This window comes from Manis pentadactyla, chromosome 8 (genome assembly GCF_030020395.1).
Source record: "Manis pentadactyla isolate mManPen7 chromosome 8, mManPen7.hap1, whole genome shotgun sequence".
Lineage (NCBI taxonomy): Eukaryota > Metazoa > Chordata > Mammalia > Pholidota > Manidae > Manis > Manis pentadactyla.
Window position 1 is genome coordinate 13,114,247 of NC_080026.1, and position 15,894 is coordinate 13,130,140.

At 43.5% G+C, this 15,894-nt stretch overlaps 1 protein-coding gene across 4 annotated transcripts in view; it reads left to right on the forward strand.

Moving 5' to 3' along the window:
* The first annotated feature begins 4,208 nt into the window (after nucleotides 1-4,208).
* LOC118911699 (CD302 antigen) overlaps nucleotides 4,209-15,894 on the forward strand; it is a 114,313-nt gene continuing 102,627 nt past the window's right edge. For 3 of the 4 annotated variants that reach the window (XM_057505539.1, XM_057505540.1, XM_036884037.2), the window contains exons 1-3: nucleotides 4,209-4,383; nucleotides 9,641-10,012; nucleotides 15,432-15,602. In XM_057505539.1, the coding sequence (XP_057361522.1) occupies nucleotides 4,290-4,383; nucleotides 9,641-10,012; nucleotides 15,432-15,602 (637 nt within the window). In that variant the 5' untranslated portion in view covers nucleotides 4,209-4,289. The remainder of the gene's footprint in view (nucleotides 4,384-9,640; nucleotides 10,013-15,431; nucleotides 15,603-15,894) is intronic. The other variant, XM_036884040.2, reaches the window with a different exon arrangement.

Below are 15,894 nucleotides of genomic sequence, written 5' to 3' on the forward strand. Positions count from 1 at the left end.
AGTAACTGTTCCAAGAAGCTACTACTGCCCATGGGGCTGAGAAGCAGAGAAGGGCTGGTGTTACCCAAATGGGAGCCAGGGCTACCCTCTGGGAGCCGGAACCTTGGAGAAGGAGCTACCCAAGAGGATCTGGAAGCATGGGCACAGGTTGCCTGATAGGACTTGGACTACAAAGGGTAGGGCTTCAGGCAGGAACTGGAACCACAAAAAAGAAACAGCCACTGTTTCCCATGCTCACAAAGCAGGGAGGCAAGAAACACCTTGGATTCTCCTCATCTCAAACTTCTATCCCTTGTCAGGAACTCCCTTGGCTGAACCCAGTCAGAAAGCCATGCGTCAGACAAGTAACCTGTACAAGAACTGGAAAAGGAAATTCAAATAACCAATAAACATAGGAAAATATGTTCAACCCCATTAGGAATCAGGGAAATGCAGCTTTAAACCACAATGAGATACCATCTTATTCTCTACCAAAAATGTTCAAATGCCAAGTGTTGATAAAGATGTTCAGCTGTGGGAATGTAGACACTGCTGACAGTACAAATTGGAAGCACTGTGGCATTGTCTAATAATAATGTGGTTGCTGAACATACCCTGGACCCAGGAATTCCGGTTCTGTGAACACACTCTCAGGAAAATCTAGCTATATGAACCAGGCGACATGTACAGAAACGTTCACAGCAGCTTTGCCAAGGACAACAAACTATCCAGCTGGAACCTACCCAAACATCCACCAAGAAAATGGATAAAGCGAGCTTTATTCTTATGATGGAACACCACGTAAAAATGAATGAACTATAGCTACACACCCAACACAGCTAAATGTCACAGGCATGATTTTGAGCGAAAAAGGTAAGCGGGGGAAAAAAAAAAATCACTCCAAACTTGAAATAATTCTATTTACATAAAATTCATCAACATGCAAAGTTACATAGACTATTTAAGGAATGAATCATATATGGGAAAAGTGTAAAGAAAAGAACAATAAGCAATTCGGAAGAGTAGTTACTTCTGTGTGGGAGTAAGGTGGATATGATCAGGAAGAGGCCCGTAAACATAGCTAGTCTCTTTTAGTTTTGATATATTTCATAATTAAAAACATGACTTTAGAGGGCCTAACATCTCATGTTCCTTCTCCCTCATTGTAACTGGAAATAAAATAATACTAACACTCTCACGCACTCATGCAAGTTCTCTAGGTAGATTTCTATCTTGGTACCTTCCTTAGGGCTATTGACCTTAGCTGAATTATCACTTGGCCAAGTTATTGTCTATGTTGCCTCGGTTTCCACATTTGTAAGATGAGAATAATAGTAGTTTCTTCATAGGATGATTATTAGATAAGAGGGCACACAGGAAATGCTCTGCACAATGGTCTGATACCCAGAGGGTGGCAGATGTCTGTTATTTTGCTCACATGGTTGCCTCAGCTTAGAATGTCCTCCCCATCACCTCTATCCACTGAATGTTACTCACCCAAAGGCATTCAGTTCACGGCCTGAGGACCCTACCTTCCTCCCTCCAATGCCTACTGATTTCTCCCTCTTTTAAGTGCCTAGACCCCCTATTCCTTGCAATAGGCATTTACCACGTATCTGCTTATCATTCATCCTTTACAAGGCACTTACCATGTATTTATTCACTCATTCATCCAGTAAATCATGCGCCGGGTACTGGGAACACAGAAGTGACTGAAACAGATGGAGTCACCACCTTCATTGGTCCTGCAACCTGGGGAAGGAGACAGACATTTAACAAATGAGCAAGTGCATAACTATTTAACCCAGCTATGCTAAGTGCTATCAAGACAAAATGTGGAATGCATTGAGAACCTGTCACAGAGGAAGCGTACCTAGACAGAAGAGTCAAGAAAGGTATCTCTGGGGAAGTGACATTCACAGTGAGACTTGAAAGATATACTGCTTTCTACTGTCACCAAAGACAACAAATACTTACTGAGGATCTATAACTTAGGTGGAGTATCGGTGCACATGTACTTCCAGAAAAAAATAGCAGCAGGAGGCAGCAAATGTTAAATCCAAAGGAAACAAAATGTACATTATCCAGATATTTGGAATTCCCAAAGGTTAGGGCCCTTCTTAGAAACATTTTATATAAACTTGAGGTTTGAAGCAGAGCCTTAACTGGAAGGGTGGAACTAAGACAAGGGAGGAGGAGAAGAGGAACCCTGGATGAGGGAAAATATGGATATATGGGCAGAGATAGGAAAAGGCAAGACAGATTCAGAAAGGTTGCTTGAATGCAAGAGTGACATAGGAAGGTAACTAAAGATAAAGGGTCAGATCATAAGGGGGCTTGCTTTGTCCTAGATGGAGTTTCTTTTTGTATCACTGGCTTCTTTGAGAATCTCAGCAAAGCACTTGGACCCCTTCCCCTCAAAAAAAAAAAAAAGTGCATACATAAAGCTGCATACAGTTTAAGGGGTTCACAACCCCCCTGAACTTCCAGTTAGGAACCCCTGCTATAAGCAAGTAGCACTGAAAGGATTTGAGGAGAAGAAAGGTGGCACATTCCACACATGTTCAGGAGGGTCTGTTTGCCTGAGAGGACAACTGTGGGTAGTCAGCTGAGAATCCATGGCAAAGTAATGCAAGCAGGAGCTCGTGTGCCTAGGCTTAAGCAGCAGCCCTAGGAGTTCATTAATTAAGTAAACGAATATTTGTTGACAGTTTATTCTGTGTCAAGCCTGTTGCTCGGTATTAGAGATGTGAGAACGAAGACGATAAGACAACGGCCCTTAAGCAGCTCCAAGCTGGGCAGGATTAGAAAGGCCAGCAGCCGCAGATACAGAGGAAACCAGAAGAGAAGCCGACTGAAGATGTGCCTTGCTCAGAATGCTCCACTTTCCATTCCCAAGAGAACCAAGTCAGTCTTTCACAACACATTCCAAGCACTTCACAAAGCAGCTACAACTCATCTTTCTGCTGTCATTTCCACTTAGGTCCTCACCACAACACCCACACACACATGCAGCCTGCTGGGAGGCCACAGTGGACTCTAAACTGTCTTCTGACACTACTTCTCATTATCCTGCTCTTCTTTCACTGTTTTTCTCCCACAAGCTGTGCCTGGTTAAATTCCTATGCAATATCTATTCCTTAAGGTCCAGTTGAGGTGTTAACAGTCTTCCTTGAAGCTTTACCAAATCTCCCCATTCATTCTGCCCTGAACTGCTGTGTGCCTCAGTCTCCCCCAGTAATCCGTGAGCTTGAGGCAAGGATGTTTTTATCTTCTCCAGGGAGGTGCCCAGTTCCTGTGATAGCAAGTGCTCAATGTAACTACTGAACTGAAAGGCTGGAGTTTGGGGGCAGAATAAAGCCAAGGTGGATTCGGAAGTCATCAAGAAGCCCTGTCTGTTTAAATCAGAAAAGGCACCTCACTGTGGAAGAATTCACTCTTGGGGGTACGGATGGAAGCCATCCAGTACACACCATGTGCACAGTAAACATTAGTATCCAGGCAATTTAAGTCACCCTATTTATGATGACAGCAGTTACCCCAAAGATGAGATACAATGAATTCTACTCTAAAAAATTGCCAATTTGAGGAGCAGCCTTCTACTGAATTATCATCACCGCCGTCATTGTTATTAAATTAAGAGCTTACTTGCAAAGTTCAAATTGTTATAAAGGTTAATCATCCTTGGAAGTATCGTAGGGTCATTCGAACAGCTCTTGCTTTTAATCCGTCAATAACTGCGGGTCTAACTCCATTACCTCGCCTTTGTTTGCACTGTCAAAGTACGCAAGACGTTGCCTAGTAAAACTGAATTCTGTGGCTTGACCACAGCCGCAACACGACGCGCATTCTCCTCCACTCCGGGGTGAGAGGATGTGGGTGCCTTTCAAGCCCAAAGACGCAACGAAGGAGTCATTCCTGACTGAGGTGCGCTAGGCCGCGGAGAGCAGGGTCCTAAACTGACCGGGGCCACCCGCAGGACCGTTGCCAAGACCCATCAAGGGCCGCGTCTCCTCCACTTTCCGAAGAGCGGGGGCCGGACCCGCCACGCCTGGGGGTCGGCGTCGGGCTCGGCGCGCTCTTCCTGCCTCCCCGCGGGACCCCCTCGCAGGTGCGCCCCGCCCCCCGCGCCCCGCCCCGCGGGGCCCGCACTGAGGACACGCTGGTGTGATTGGCCGAGGGCGGCGGGGGCGGGGCCGGGGCGCGCGCGAGGCCCGGGGCGCAGGCTCTGGCTGCCGGCGGCGCGCTCCAGAAGGGGTGGGCGCCGCGTGCGCCCGAGGACCTGGCGGGACCGCTCGCGGCGGCTCGGGATGAGGCCGCGCCGGGCGACCCCTCGCCGCGCGGCGGGGCTCCTCGTGCTGCTCCTCGGGTGCTGCGGGCTGGCGGAGCCCTCTGGCCGCGCAGGTAACCGCGGGCGCGTCCGCTCCGCCGGCCGGCCAGCTGCCTCGACGCTGCCGGCTCTGCCCACTCTCCTCGGTTGGGTTAGGGCTGCGCTCCGCTGACCGCGTCCGCTCTGCTTTGCTTGGGGGCCTGGAGCCGACGAGTGAGGGGAGGTCCGGGGTGCAGAGTCTGCTTTCCCTCTGGAGCCGGGTGCGTCGGGGAAGGGCCGGGTGGGGCTAGGAGGACAGGGCCTTTCCCGTGCGCAGGGCAAGGAGTCCACCGTAGGCAAGGTGCACAGATTCTTTTCTGGGCGGGCCCGCGGCCCTTTCCTCGCCCTCTAAGATCTTGCTTCCTTGGAGTGAAGGGCAAATAACACCCCCTTGCTGCATCTCAGCGGTCTCTCCCGTCCTTCGCCGGGTGGTCGCCTTTGCCAAGAGGAGCTTTCCAACCACAGCGCCAAGGATGAGTAAAGACTCTCCGACTCCACCGCGCCACCGTGCATGTCAGAAAAGGAAGTCAGGTTAAGCCCTGTCGCCAAAATGACTGTGATCATGACTCCCCCAGTGCCTCGAGCAGCGACCCTTCCTTCCAATTGGCTTATCAGCAGCGAACGACCCCCACGAGGGTGGGTTCCAAGTTGGAGCGCTGGTCCGCTAGCCTGGATAGCTCCTGCCTCTGCTCGCGGAAGCAGGACCGGGAACAGACGCCCTTTGCTGATGCTCTGGGAAGTGCCAGCCCACCATCCCCCCTGGCAGTAATCGGAGTTTGCTTTTACTTTCCCTTTTTGCATTGGCAAAAGGTGTGCTGAGGACTTTGTTTCTTAGGCTGCTTAATGTGCGATCAGCTGTCCATCGCCACCTACCACTTCTGTTATCTTGTGTTATGCGGAAGTAAAAGATGGTCAGGGAGTTTTTTAAAGACTCAGGTTGCTTGTGGCTCCTGTTTTCTTTGCTGCCAAATTAAGTTACTATCTGATTTTGGCTTTCTTCATAAAATGATGGGACGTGATACTCACAACGTGAGTGGCTTCACCCCATCTACATCAAGGACCTTTTAGGGACCCTGCTCTGATTTACACTTCTCCGTTCTTCTTTGACCTTCCATGTTGGAAACTACCAAAAGTCCTTTATTGCTGTGAGAATTCTGCTTTCGCCACAGTAAAGGGAGAAAATTTCACTGCAGCAACTAACTACAGTCAAAATACACCAATCTTTCAATCACTCAACTCTTGGTTTCCATCTACATCCACTATGACCTTACCTGCTTTATCTCCCTCACAGAACTTAAGATTTCCTTAATTTTAGCAACTCCTAAATTACCTGGCCTTTCTCACCAACCCAAAGCAATGAGCACTGGCTTAACTCCATTCTCCCCACACTAGGTTCTCATAAGTATTTGCTTTCCTGCGTCCCCCCTCAACCTTAGCAGCTGCTCTGGTCTGCTTACACACACCTTCAAACCTGACTTGGGGCCATCATTAAGGGAAGCACTGGAATTTGGAAACCCCAGCCCTTTGGATAGCTTTTTGGCAGCGTGTCAGCTTCACAATGCTGGTAATGGCATGCCCTTCATCGCATGTATGCAGCTGGGTTTGTGCAGGTGGTCTCAGTAGCTCAGATGCAGGAAATGTCCTTGGGGAAATGCCAATTGCTTCATTTACTTTTTTGCTTCCTTGAAGAGCTAACAGCTTGAGGTAAACCAAACCTTCAGGGACTCCTGAGGTTCTCACCAGCCCATTCCCCCCAAACTGAACTCCAAGACTTCGAACTCCTAGTAGATTACCACAGACTCAGCTCTTACTTGAGGACCTACTTTTGAACTAGCAGACCCAGACTTCTGATGTCTCCTACTGCACCTGTACACTTTGTACACACATTGGCAGCTCCAGAAATTGCTTGACAGCGTGGGCTGTGGAAGTTCCCCTGAAACTCAGAATGTTGCAGTAGTCATCTTTCTTGTCTTCCCAAGCCATCTCTCTCTACATTTGTCTGTGGTTATAAAATGTTGATGTCCAGCTTGTCTTTGGAATGTGCAAAGCTCTCTGATTTAGAGCTTGTCAGACAGGAGTTACTTAGTGATCAGACAATAAGAGATAGTTTTCCTTTGATGGATATAAAAATACTAAAAATTTATTTTCAGTGTATAATAATGCTACTTAGCCATTTCCCCTCAAGGACCACTGGAATGTTTATACAAAATGAAACATCTAAAAAGTGCTATTAGGGGTGATGAGGCTTTTTATCAACCTCTGCCTTTTAGACTTGTTCTAATATTGTATTTGGAGGTAAACATTAAAATTCCATTTAGGACCAGTATAAGGTTGTAAAGTGAATAAGATGCAATATAAGGCTATCAATAAAGAATCTGTTGTATAAATTGCTCTGAATTACCTTTTCAAAGTGTAGTACATTTCTGAAATATTTTATGTACCCTTATTGAACACATTTTCTAAGTGAGGAATTATTTTCCCACTTTCTCAGTCCTTCCCACTCTTGAAGCTGTCACTGCAGTAAGGTCACGAGGCTGAGGCCGACTGAACCACTCCGGCTAAGGGTAAGGGAAAACATGAGAAGGCAATACTCTCCCTAGCTTATATATTATGTATGGATGCTTACACGTATATTACACATGAATGCTAATAACAAGTTTCCTTAAGTCATTATCAATAATTAATATCTATGCTAAGTGACCACTATAGGAGTCAAACATTGATATTACACTATTGGTTAGAAAACAGACTTTGAATTAGGCAAGTATCTACAGTCATAGATGCTGCAATTAGTTTGGAGGCTTAGCAACTCATCCGAAGCATAGCTACTTCATGGTACTCCACACCTCTCCTGCAGTCTTTCAGTGAAAAAGGGTAATTTTTTTTTTCTCTTCTAAAGTATATTTATAAAGCAGCACTGTCATCTAAGAGCACATGCCCAGTACAAACGGTATTAGAATGACCTAAAATGCTACTAGGATTACCATGATGTAGACATCTGTTATAACTCAGAGGCAATGAACTTAGCAAAGACTAGTAAAACCTGCGAGGCTAGGACAACTTACCTTATGGAAGCATAGGATGTGGGTAGCAGAAGTGGCTTGGATACCTTATACTGCACTGCTTTCATCTTAACATGTGAAGATAGAAGACCCTGGGGAGATGCAGTGATGGCCCCAAGGTCTCCCAGCTAACTGGTAGCAGAGATTAGTCTTCAATTTGGGACTCCTGACTCCTTGTTCCGCTGCTCTTTCCACTGTACTAAACTGTAGCTAGTCCACTGGCTTCTGCAGAGACAACTTGAAAAATCTAGAACTCCAAACTCCAGAGGTGGTTGCCCAGTTCTCCCGTTTGGGGTCAAGGAACACACAGCAGTGTACTCAGGGAAGAGAACAGTGAGACCATAAGGCAGGAGTGGGGGAAGGTTCCAGCAAGGATGCAGCACCCCTCCCCCCATGCCCGTTTTCCTGTAGAAGCAGACTTCTTTTTTCTGCAGCAATTCCTGATACTTTGGAACACGGGGTTTCTGTTGGAGAGATGAGAGAATAATTTGGGAAAGAGGTGCATTGTGGGTCTGAGTGGCTGTTGGCTGGTGGGAGAGGGACATTAGAGTAAGTGTGAGTGATAATCATCCCAGATAGTATGTTTTGCTTTTTTGTTCATTATCCTCCCGAACTGTGTCCATAAGAAAGAAAATTGCAGAGTGATGTCTGAGAAGAATGAGGAAGCGATGGATGCTGCTATGGTAAACCTACCTAGCTGCAATCTATGCAGTGTTTAAAATACAGGTTTGAAAGCAGAAATAACTTGAGGTTTTAAAGAATTTGGTTGCTCCTATTGCTTTTCTTGCTGCTACTGCTGCTATTTAAAACAAAAATTCTGTCCAAAGTTCAAACTGGAATTGGACTTGATTTTACAGTTATTATTTGCATGGTAAAATTCCCCAAGTCCTTATTGTGAGAATTTTAAACTCTGAAAGCCTGTGAGGTACCATTAGGAAGGGGGTTTTGTGGTATAAACCCAATGATTGTGAAGCTGGCATCAAAATGAAAGTGCGTTTGGGAACCAAAATCTTACAAGTCCTTCTGCTGAACCCTTTGGTTCATTGACAATAATAGTTTGTTTGTCTAAAATATTTCAGCTTTATTCTCATCAACATGAAGTTCTGTGCCATAACTTCAAAAACTTTTCTATTAAAAGCACTGACCAAATTGCCCAATTGTAGTTTGTTTTAACAGATGTGAATCTTGCTTCACAAACTCAGGTCTGCAAGAAACAATGCATTACTTTATTTTCATAAAATCAAATTTATCCTGAGGTCCCAGTCCACCTGGGTAACAGAACTGCAGTTTCTGTCACGAATGAAGTCTGCCCCTGCTCACACAACACTACCAGGGGAACATTCTGGGAGGCCCCTCCCTTAGCCTTACTTCTGAGTCCCTAAGCCTACTGGGTCTTGAACCCTACTAAGTCTTGAATAAGCTCAGGTGATTCCTGGAGCTCGGGTTTGACCTCCCTGCATGATTGACATAGTCAGTCCGCCCACCCCCAACCCCTCCCCAGCGTCTTTCTGTCACTCTCCTGAAGGTGCTATGCTAGAGCTGGCCATGGATTTCCCCCTGCCCTCAGAACACAGACCATTTCCTCTCAGTCCTTTACCCCACTCTTCTACTTCCCCTGACTTAGAAGTTTCACCATCTCCTCTGAGACACATCAATGTCTCTGAGACACATGTAATAATTTAGCCATAGTAGCTAAAGTGTAAGCAAGACAGAATAGTTGTCCTGAATAGGCTGAAGATATTTTTCATTGACTGTAGACCACCTGTCTGGGGAGGATGAAAACTAAGGCTTTCCTTCATCTCATTAAATAAGCAGGAACACGTTTCATGGAATAACAATAACAAATATGCTATTCTAGGCACTTTATGTGTATGAGCTCATTTTATCCTGACATTTACTGCACGAAGCCTTATTTTACAAAAGAGGAAACTGAAGCATAGCATTAAATAACTGATCGTATAGCTAACAAGTAGCAGAGGCAGACTATGAGCCCAGAAGACTGGCTCTTAGTCTTACTGGCTCCCAGGAAGACCATGTTCTTACTCCACGCTGTACTGCCTCTCTGGCCACCACTGTCCTCTGACCTAATGAACACATTACAGTTCACACAGCTTGGAAGGTGGGAGCAGTCCGGTGGTGCTCAGACTCCCCAGCAAGCAGGGGTCAAGACGCACTGACCACATAATTCAGAATCCTGAAATGTGTTCTCTGCCTGTCTGTCATGACACAGGTAATGAGCCATTCACGATCGTCAATGAAAACACAGACAAGTGCATCCAGCCACTGAACGACTGGATAGTAGCCAAGGACTGTGATGGAACCAAGGACATGCTATGGAAATGGGTGTCCGCACACCGGCTCTTTCATTTGCAATCCCAGAAGTGCCTTGGCCTAAATATTGTCAAGCCTACAGACTCCTTGAGAATGTTCAGCTGTGACTCCAGTGCCATGCTGTGGTGGAAATGTGAGCACCACTCTCTGTACGGAGCTGCGCGATACCGGTTGGCTCTGAAGGGTGGACATGCCGTAGCAAGTACAAATTCATCTGATGTCTGGAAGAAAGGAGGTTCAGAGGAAAGCCTCTGTGACCAGCCTTACCGTGGTGAGTACTGGGGAGGAAGTTTGACTCATTTGTTGTTGCAAATGGTCAATGGGACACTGACCACGCACAGGTGACTACAGGTAAAGTCATACTCTAGTTAGGACAGTGAGCTGGCATTTAATTCCAGGCACTGTGCAGTTACTCTGAGCTACCTCTGTGAGGTCTAAACCTGGGATTTAGAAATCTCTCTGATGCCTGAGCATATATACTTCTATGATTACATCCTGAACTCCAGAGGAAAGGAAGCATTAGAGTAACAGGAAATCCTTCATAGGGGTTAAATGGCAAATGATGCAGTGAAGTCAAACCTATTCTTAGTTAAAGAAGAAAACAGGAGAGGAAATGTATTTTTCCTTGTCTTCAGAGTTTGATGTAACGGAAAAACCTGAAGACCTCTTGTGGATTTACTTATTTACTTTTTATTTTTGGCATAGCTATCACACTTTGAGGTTTGTATTTATGATTCAGCCATTTTAAGAGTGAATTTTTCTCAGTTGCTTCCAGAAATAAGCATAGGAATACTTCTTTGGGGCATCATGCTTATCATGAACTTTGTTCTGAGTCTTCAGAGGGGATTGTAATGAATTTCCAATCTAAACAGAATGAGTAGATTTATTTCTTAAGCCTCTAAATGTAATTAGCTATCACCCAAGCAAATCTCTTTTCATTATTTTGCTGTAGATTTCATCAAATGTTGAAATAAATACATATATTTAATTGTATTGAAATCTTAACTGTTATCTCACGTTTGTTCTATTTTGTCAACTTCACATACCTTTACAGAGATTTTTCCTCTTCTCTTAAAGCTCAGTTAAGCTAAATTTGGCTTCTCATCCTTCCTGTTATCTGCACAAGTTTTTCTCTTGGGGAACGTACTCCTATTTATGCAATGTCAGGCTCTACCGTTATGGGGAAATATTAGAGTATTAGAGATGGGATTCATCTTTTCTTTAATCCTTGACCAAGATTAACAAGTCTGTTTCTGCTAGCCAGCTTTCTCCTAACCTTAAACAGTAAAACAGTAATTATTTTGGGGATGCTGCTTAATGGCAAGTCAAACTTTGTGCTGTAAAAGCCGTTCAGTAACTGGGCAGCTAAGAGGAAACATGGAACCAAACGAAATGCCTTTTGAACTGGATTTGACTTGTTTCATTGTATTTGTTCAAGGATCAGAAAGGATAATTTTCTTGGCAGGGCTCTTTTTGTCTCTTGCTTCTAAATCTTTTGAAGGATATAGTTGTAATTGTAAATTTCCTTAGTCCCGCAAATGTCTTCATTTGTTTGTTTTTCATATTGTATGATTTCACTTACTTATTTTTGTAATTTAAGTATATCTGACAGTGTTATGTTACTTTGAGGTATACAACATAGTGATTCAACATTTACACATTACTAAAAGCTCACCATAGTAAGTATAGTCACCATTTGTCACCGTACAATGTAATTGCAATAATATTGACAACATTCTCTATGCTGTGCCTTTCATCCCTGTGACTTGTTTGTCTTATAACTAGAAGTTTGTGCCTCTTTACTCCTTTTACCTATTTTACCTACTTCCCACTCCTCTCCCCTCTAGCAACCACCAGTTTGTTTCTATATTTCTGAGTGTTTCTGGGTTTTGTTTTTTAAGTTCCACATGTAAGTGAAGTCATATGGTATTTGTCTTCCTTGTCTGTCTTATTTCATTTAGCATAATATCCCCAGGTCATCCATGTTGTTGCAAATAGCAAGAGTTCATTCTTTTTCATGACTGAGTAATACTCCATTGTATATATTTTATATATATACATATTGCTTATATTGTATATATCACATCTTCTTTACCCATTCACCTATCAGTGGACAATTAGGTTGCTTCCTTATTTTGGCTATTGTAAATAATGCTGCAACAAACATAGGGGTGTGCATATCTTTTCAAATTAGTGTTTTGTTTTCTTCAGGTAAATACACAAAAGTGGAATTACTAGATTATATGGTATTTCTATTTTCAACTCAAAATGCTTTCATTTCAATATAACTGGTTTTCTTTGTAATCCTATTTTACTGCATTTATTTTTTTAATGTGTTTTATTTTATGTATTTATAATATTCTTCTGAGAAGGGGGCCTGTGCACTTCACACAGATGCCAAAGTGATCAGTGGCACAAGAAGTTTAAGAACCCACCTAGGATACTACCTCAGGGAGAGCTAAACGGGGCCAACAGCAAGAGCCTGCAGGCATGGAGTGTTTCTTGGCCTATCACACACAATATTTGGAACACTAAATTTCCAAAACAAATTTAGAAATTTCTACAAAAAGCACCTTCGTTCTGACTCATCAACATATACCTCAGGTTTTAATTTGCACAGGCGCCAGGGCCAAACCTACCTTCTCTTCTCCATTCCTCTCCAGGTGACTGGTGCCACCCAAGTCACATATGTCAAAAATCTACAAGCCACCCTGGAGTTGTCTGGCTATATCCTCTCTGACCATTCAAGTTTAATCAAATATCAAGTCCTGGCAATTTTACTCTTTTAAATGCACATAATTCCCTTCCTATTCTTAGGATAGCGATGGCTGTCTTAAGCACTTGCTCTAGAACTGCTCTGCCAGACTCCCCGTGTGGGATCCTGCCCCCACTCTTATCTAGCTGTATGGAGATAAGAAGGATAAGATACCTGAGTCCCAACAAAGTGTAGTCCAAGGTCACTCAGCTTATAACAGCAAAGCTATCGCTCAAAACCAGCACTGTGTTCCCCAAATAAAACTTTTTAATTTCTCCCTTGGCTTTCGGTGTGTAATTGTTTTTTAACTTCTACAATAAGAACTATTATTTGTCTTTGCGTCCTGGGTTGCCTCTCCCTGCAACCCATCCTCTGTGAGTCATCTTTTTCATAATTCATAAGTTTTATGAATAAACTGCTTTTGAATAGCATCCAGATATGCATTTATAGCTTTAAGACATCTTGACCTCATAGGCACTCTTCACGTTTTGAATGTTCGGTGAATCGTGCAGAGGAAATGGACTTTCAGGGGAAGGTGTCTATGGAACTATTTGAATTTTAAGCAATTCCTAGAGTTCTGACAACTTCTTTATTCATTGAAGCTGTTTTGTCTCATGTTACCAAAGACATTAATGTTAGTTTTCCCCATGTAAGTGCCTTTTCTCGCAATTTTGTGCCTATTGCAGAATAAGCTGGTGTTCTAAGCTGCTATCACCATAACTTGGCACATTCAGAGAAGATTCTTCTCAGGAAGGCCTGTCCCTCTAGGAAAACCTTCACTGCAGCTGGACTTAAGAGGTCCAGCCGCAGTGAAGAACCTGTGAGAATAAAACTCTAAGTGAATAGTTAGCCTAATTCAGCTGCTGCTGTTGTAGTGGTTGTTACATACTTACCATTCTTCAAATAGGAGAGGTTTGAGCTCTGAAATGTAACTTGGAACTTGAGAAGGCAGCCACTGATGTCACAAGTTGTCCCTACATGTCAAGGACTCTAATCAGAGACCTAGTTCTCATCCCTGTCGCTGAGGGCTGAGTGACTGAATGTGTAACTTAATTATTCTGCAGAAATGGAGATTTCACCAACAAGTGCAATACTTTCCCTATGGATCTCAGGGTCTTATGGTAAAGAACAAGTGAAAGAAGTGTATGTAAAAGTACTTTCTATTACTGAAACACACTGTTTTAGAAGAAAAACTGATGGTTCTACAAGTTATCATCTTTGTGCTGAGGGACTTTCTTTTTAAATGTTGTAATATAGGAATGGAAATGGTCATCACCTCTTAGGGGTTTTGGTATGATTAAAAACAAAACATAGTTAATATCAAGATCCTTATAAAATAGGTCAAATTACTCTTTCACAGAGGTAGCCTGTCAGAGGAAAACAAAACCAGTGTTCCTTATAAGACTGAAAATAAAAGCATCTAGATGATTCTTACTTTTTGCTGTACTGCTATTTAATACATTCTAAACTATTAAGTTGTCTCACATTTCAGTTAAATGAACATTTGAGAATAACAAGGATGTGGAATCAAATACTATCTTAAGTACACTTTTCAGCAAATCTATGAAATATCTTGAGGGACCCTAGTAGCCTGGTAAAGGGTGATAAGATCTCATTACTATGCTTTACCTAATAGCTATTACTTGATGTGATAATGACTACAGTTTTACTTGTATTGAAGTATCATTGAGGCACAATTTTATATTGGTTTCAAGTGCTAAAAGATCCTGGCCAGATAAAGTAAGGATCACATGACTGCACAGGTTGCAGAAGGGATGCCCTGCCTTCTGTGGTTCAACACAGTGGTTCAGTGGTTTCCCATATTATTAAATCCTCCCCCCTAAAGTGCAGTTACTATCTTTCAATGTAGGAAGATGTTACAGAATCATTGGCTATATTCTTCATGCTATATTACCATCCCCGTGACCAACTTATATTATGATTGAGATTTTTTGTGCCGCTTTATCCCCCTCACCACCCCAACCTCTCCCGCATGATAACCACCATAATGACTACAGTTTTAAACAGTTTCAGGATATAGAGAAAGGTGGCCGAACTAGTTGTAGAGTTAGCTGTTCTATAAAAAAACCCTTCCCAAGAGACCTGTTATTGACGTAATTATTGAGTACTTCATCTAACATTTCCAGGCCTATTTGACGTTGGAAAATTTTTTCAGTTCCTCTTCCTATATCAGGGAAAATTATTAAAGAAAAGCTAGTTCTTATACCTCACTGGCCACCAGTTGGTCCCATGACTGCCCAGTTGAAGCTGGTTCCCCTTTCATAACCTGAGTTACCATGCCTGCCCCTCTCCAGCAATCCATTCAGAGATCCAGCCGCAATTCCTCCCACTTCCTCAAAACCCACGGCCTCGATTCTACCACCTATCTGTGAACAGTGGGGCTGTTAGTCCTTTTCTCGAACTTAACAATTGATTCCGAAGACCTCTCCCACCCTCAATGATTCTAAGGTATTTTTCTGGTCCTACTTCTGCTACAGAAAAGAAAGTAGATGCAGTCTCAGGCAGGGCGTCCCTTCTGCAACCCGCGCAGTCATGTGATCCTCACTTTATCTGGCCAGGATCTTTGAGCTCTTCATCACACCGCGATGAATAAAGCTTTGCGCTGATTACCTCATTGAATCCTTATGAACAACTCTATAAGCTAGATGCTATTATTCTAATTTGCAAATGAAGAAATTAAGGCTAATTAGATGTTGGAGAGCTTGTCCATAGGCACACAGTTGGTCACATTCAAGTCCAGGGATGAGCAGTCCGCATCCATACTCTGCATTTCCACACTGTGCATCCTAGCCAGATGCTCTATTCTTATAAGTGGAAACAACAATCTTTCAAAGTAGTTTTAGAAATTAGTTAACTGAAGCTCATTATCCAGTTTTTAACTCTTTTTTTCTTCTATTTCCTCCCCAACACACAGAGATATATACCAGAGATGGGAACTCCTATGGGAGACCTTGTGAATTTCCATTCTTAGTTAATGGGACCTGGTTTCATGATTGCCTTCTTGATGGGAATCACAGAGGGCCATGGTGTGCAACCACGTTAAATTATGAACATGATCAAAAGTGGGGCATCTGCTTAACACCAGGTATGTATGGGCTAGTCAACTTTATATATGGAAAGAAAGGGACACCATTTCTATGAGGCAAGAGGGTGCAGGAAGGGTCCAAGATGACTCAGAAAGGACTGCAACAAATATTATCCTAGATAAGGAGTATGTATTTGAGGAAAGAGAGGGAAGTAGTATGTAGCTATAAATCTGCTTTCAGAAGTAGGCCAGGAAGAGAACCAAGCCAGGATGGTGGCATGGAAGACAAAGGTTGAGGAGTGTTCTGTAGCACAGGTATCTTGGGGAGATGATGTGGAAAGGGCATGAACAG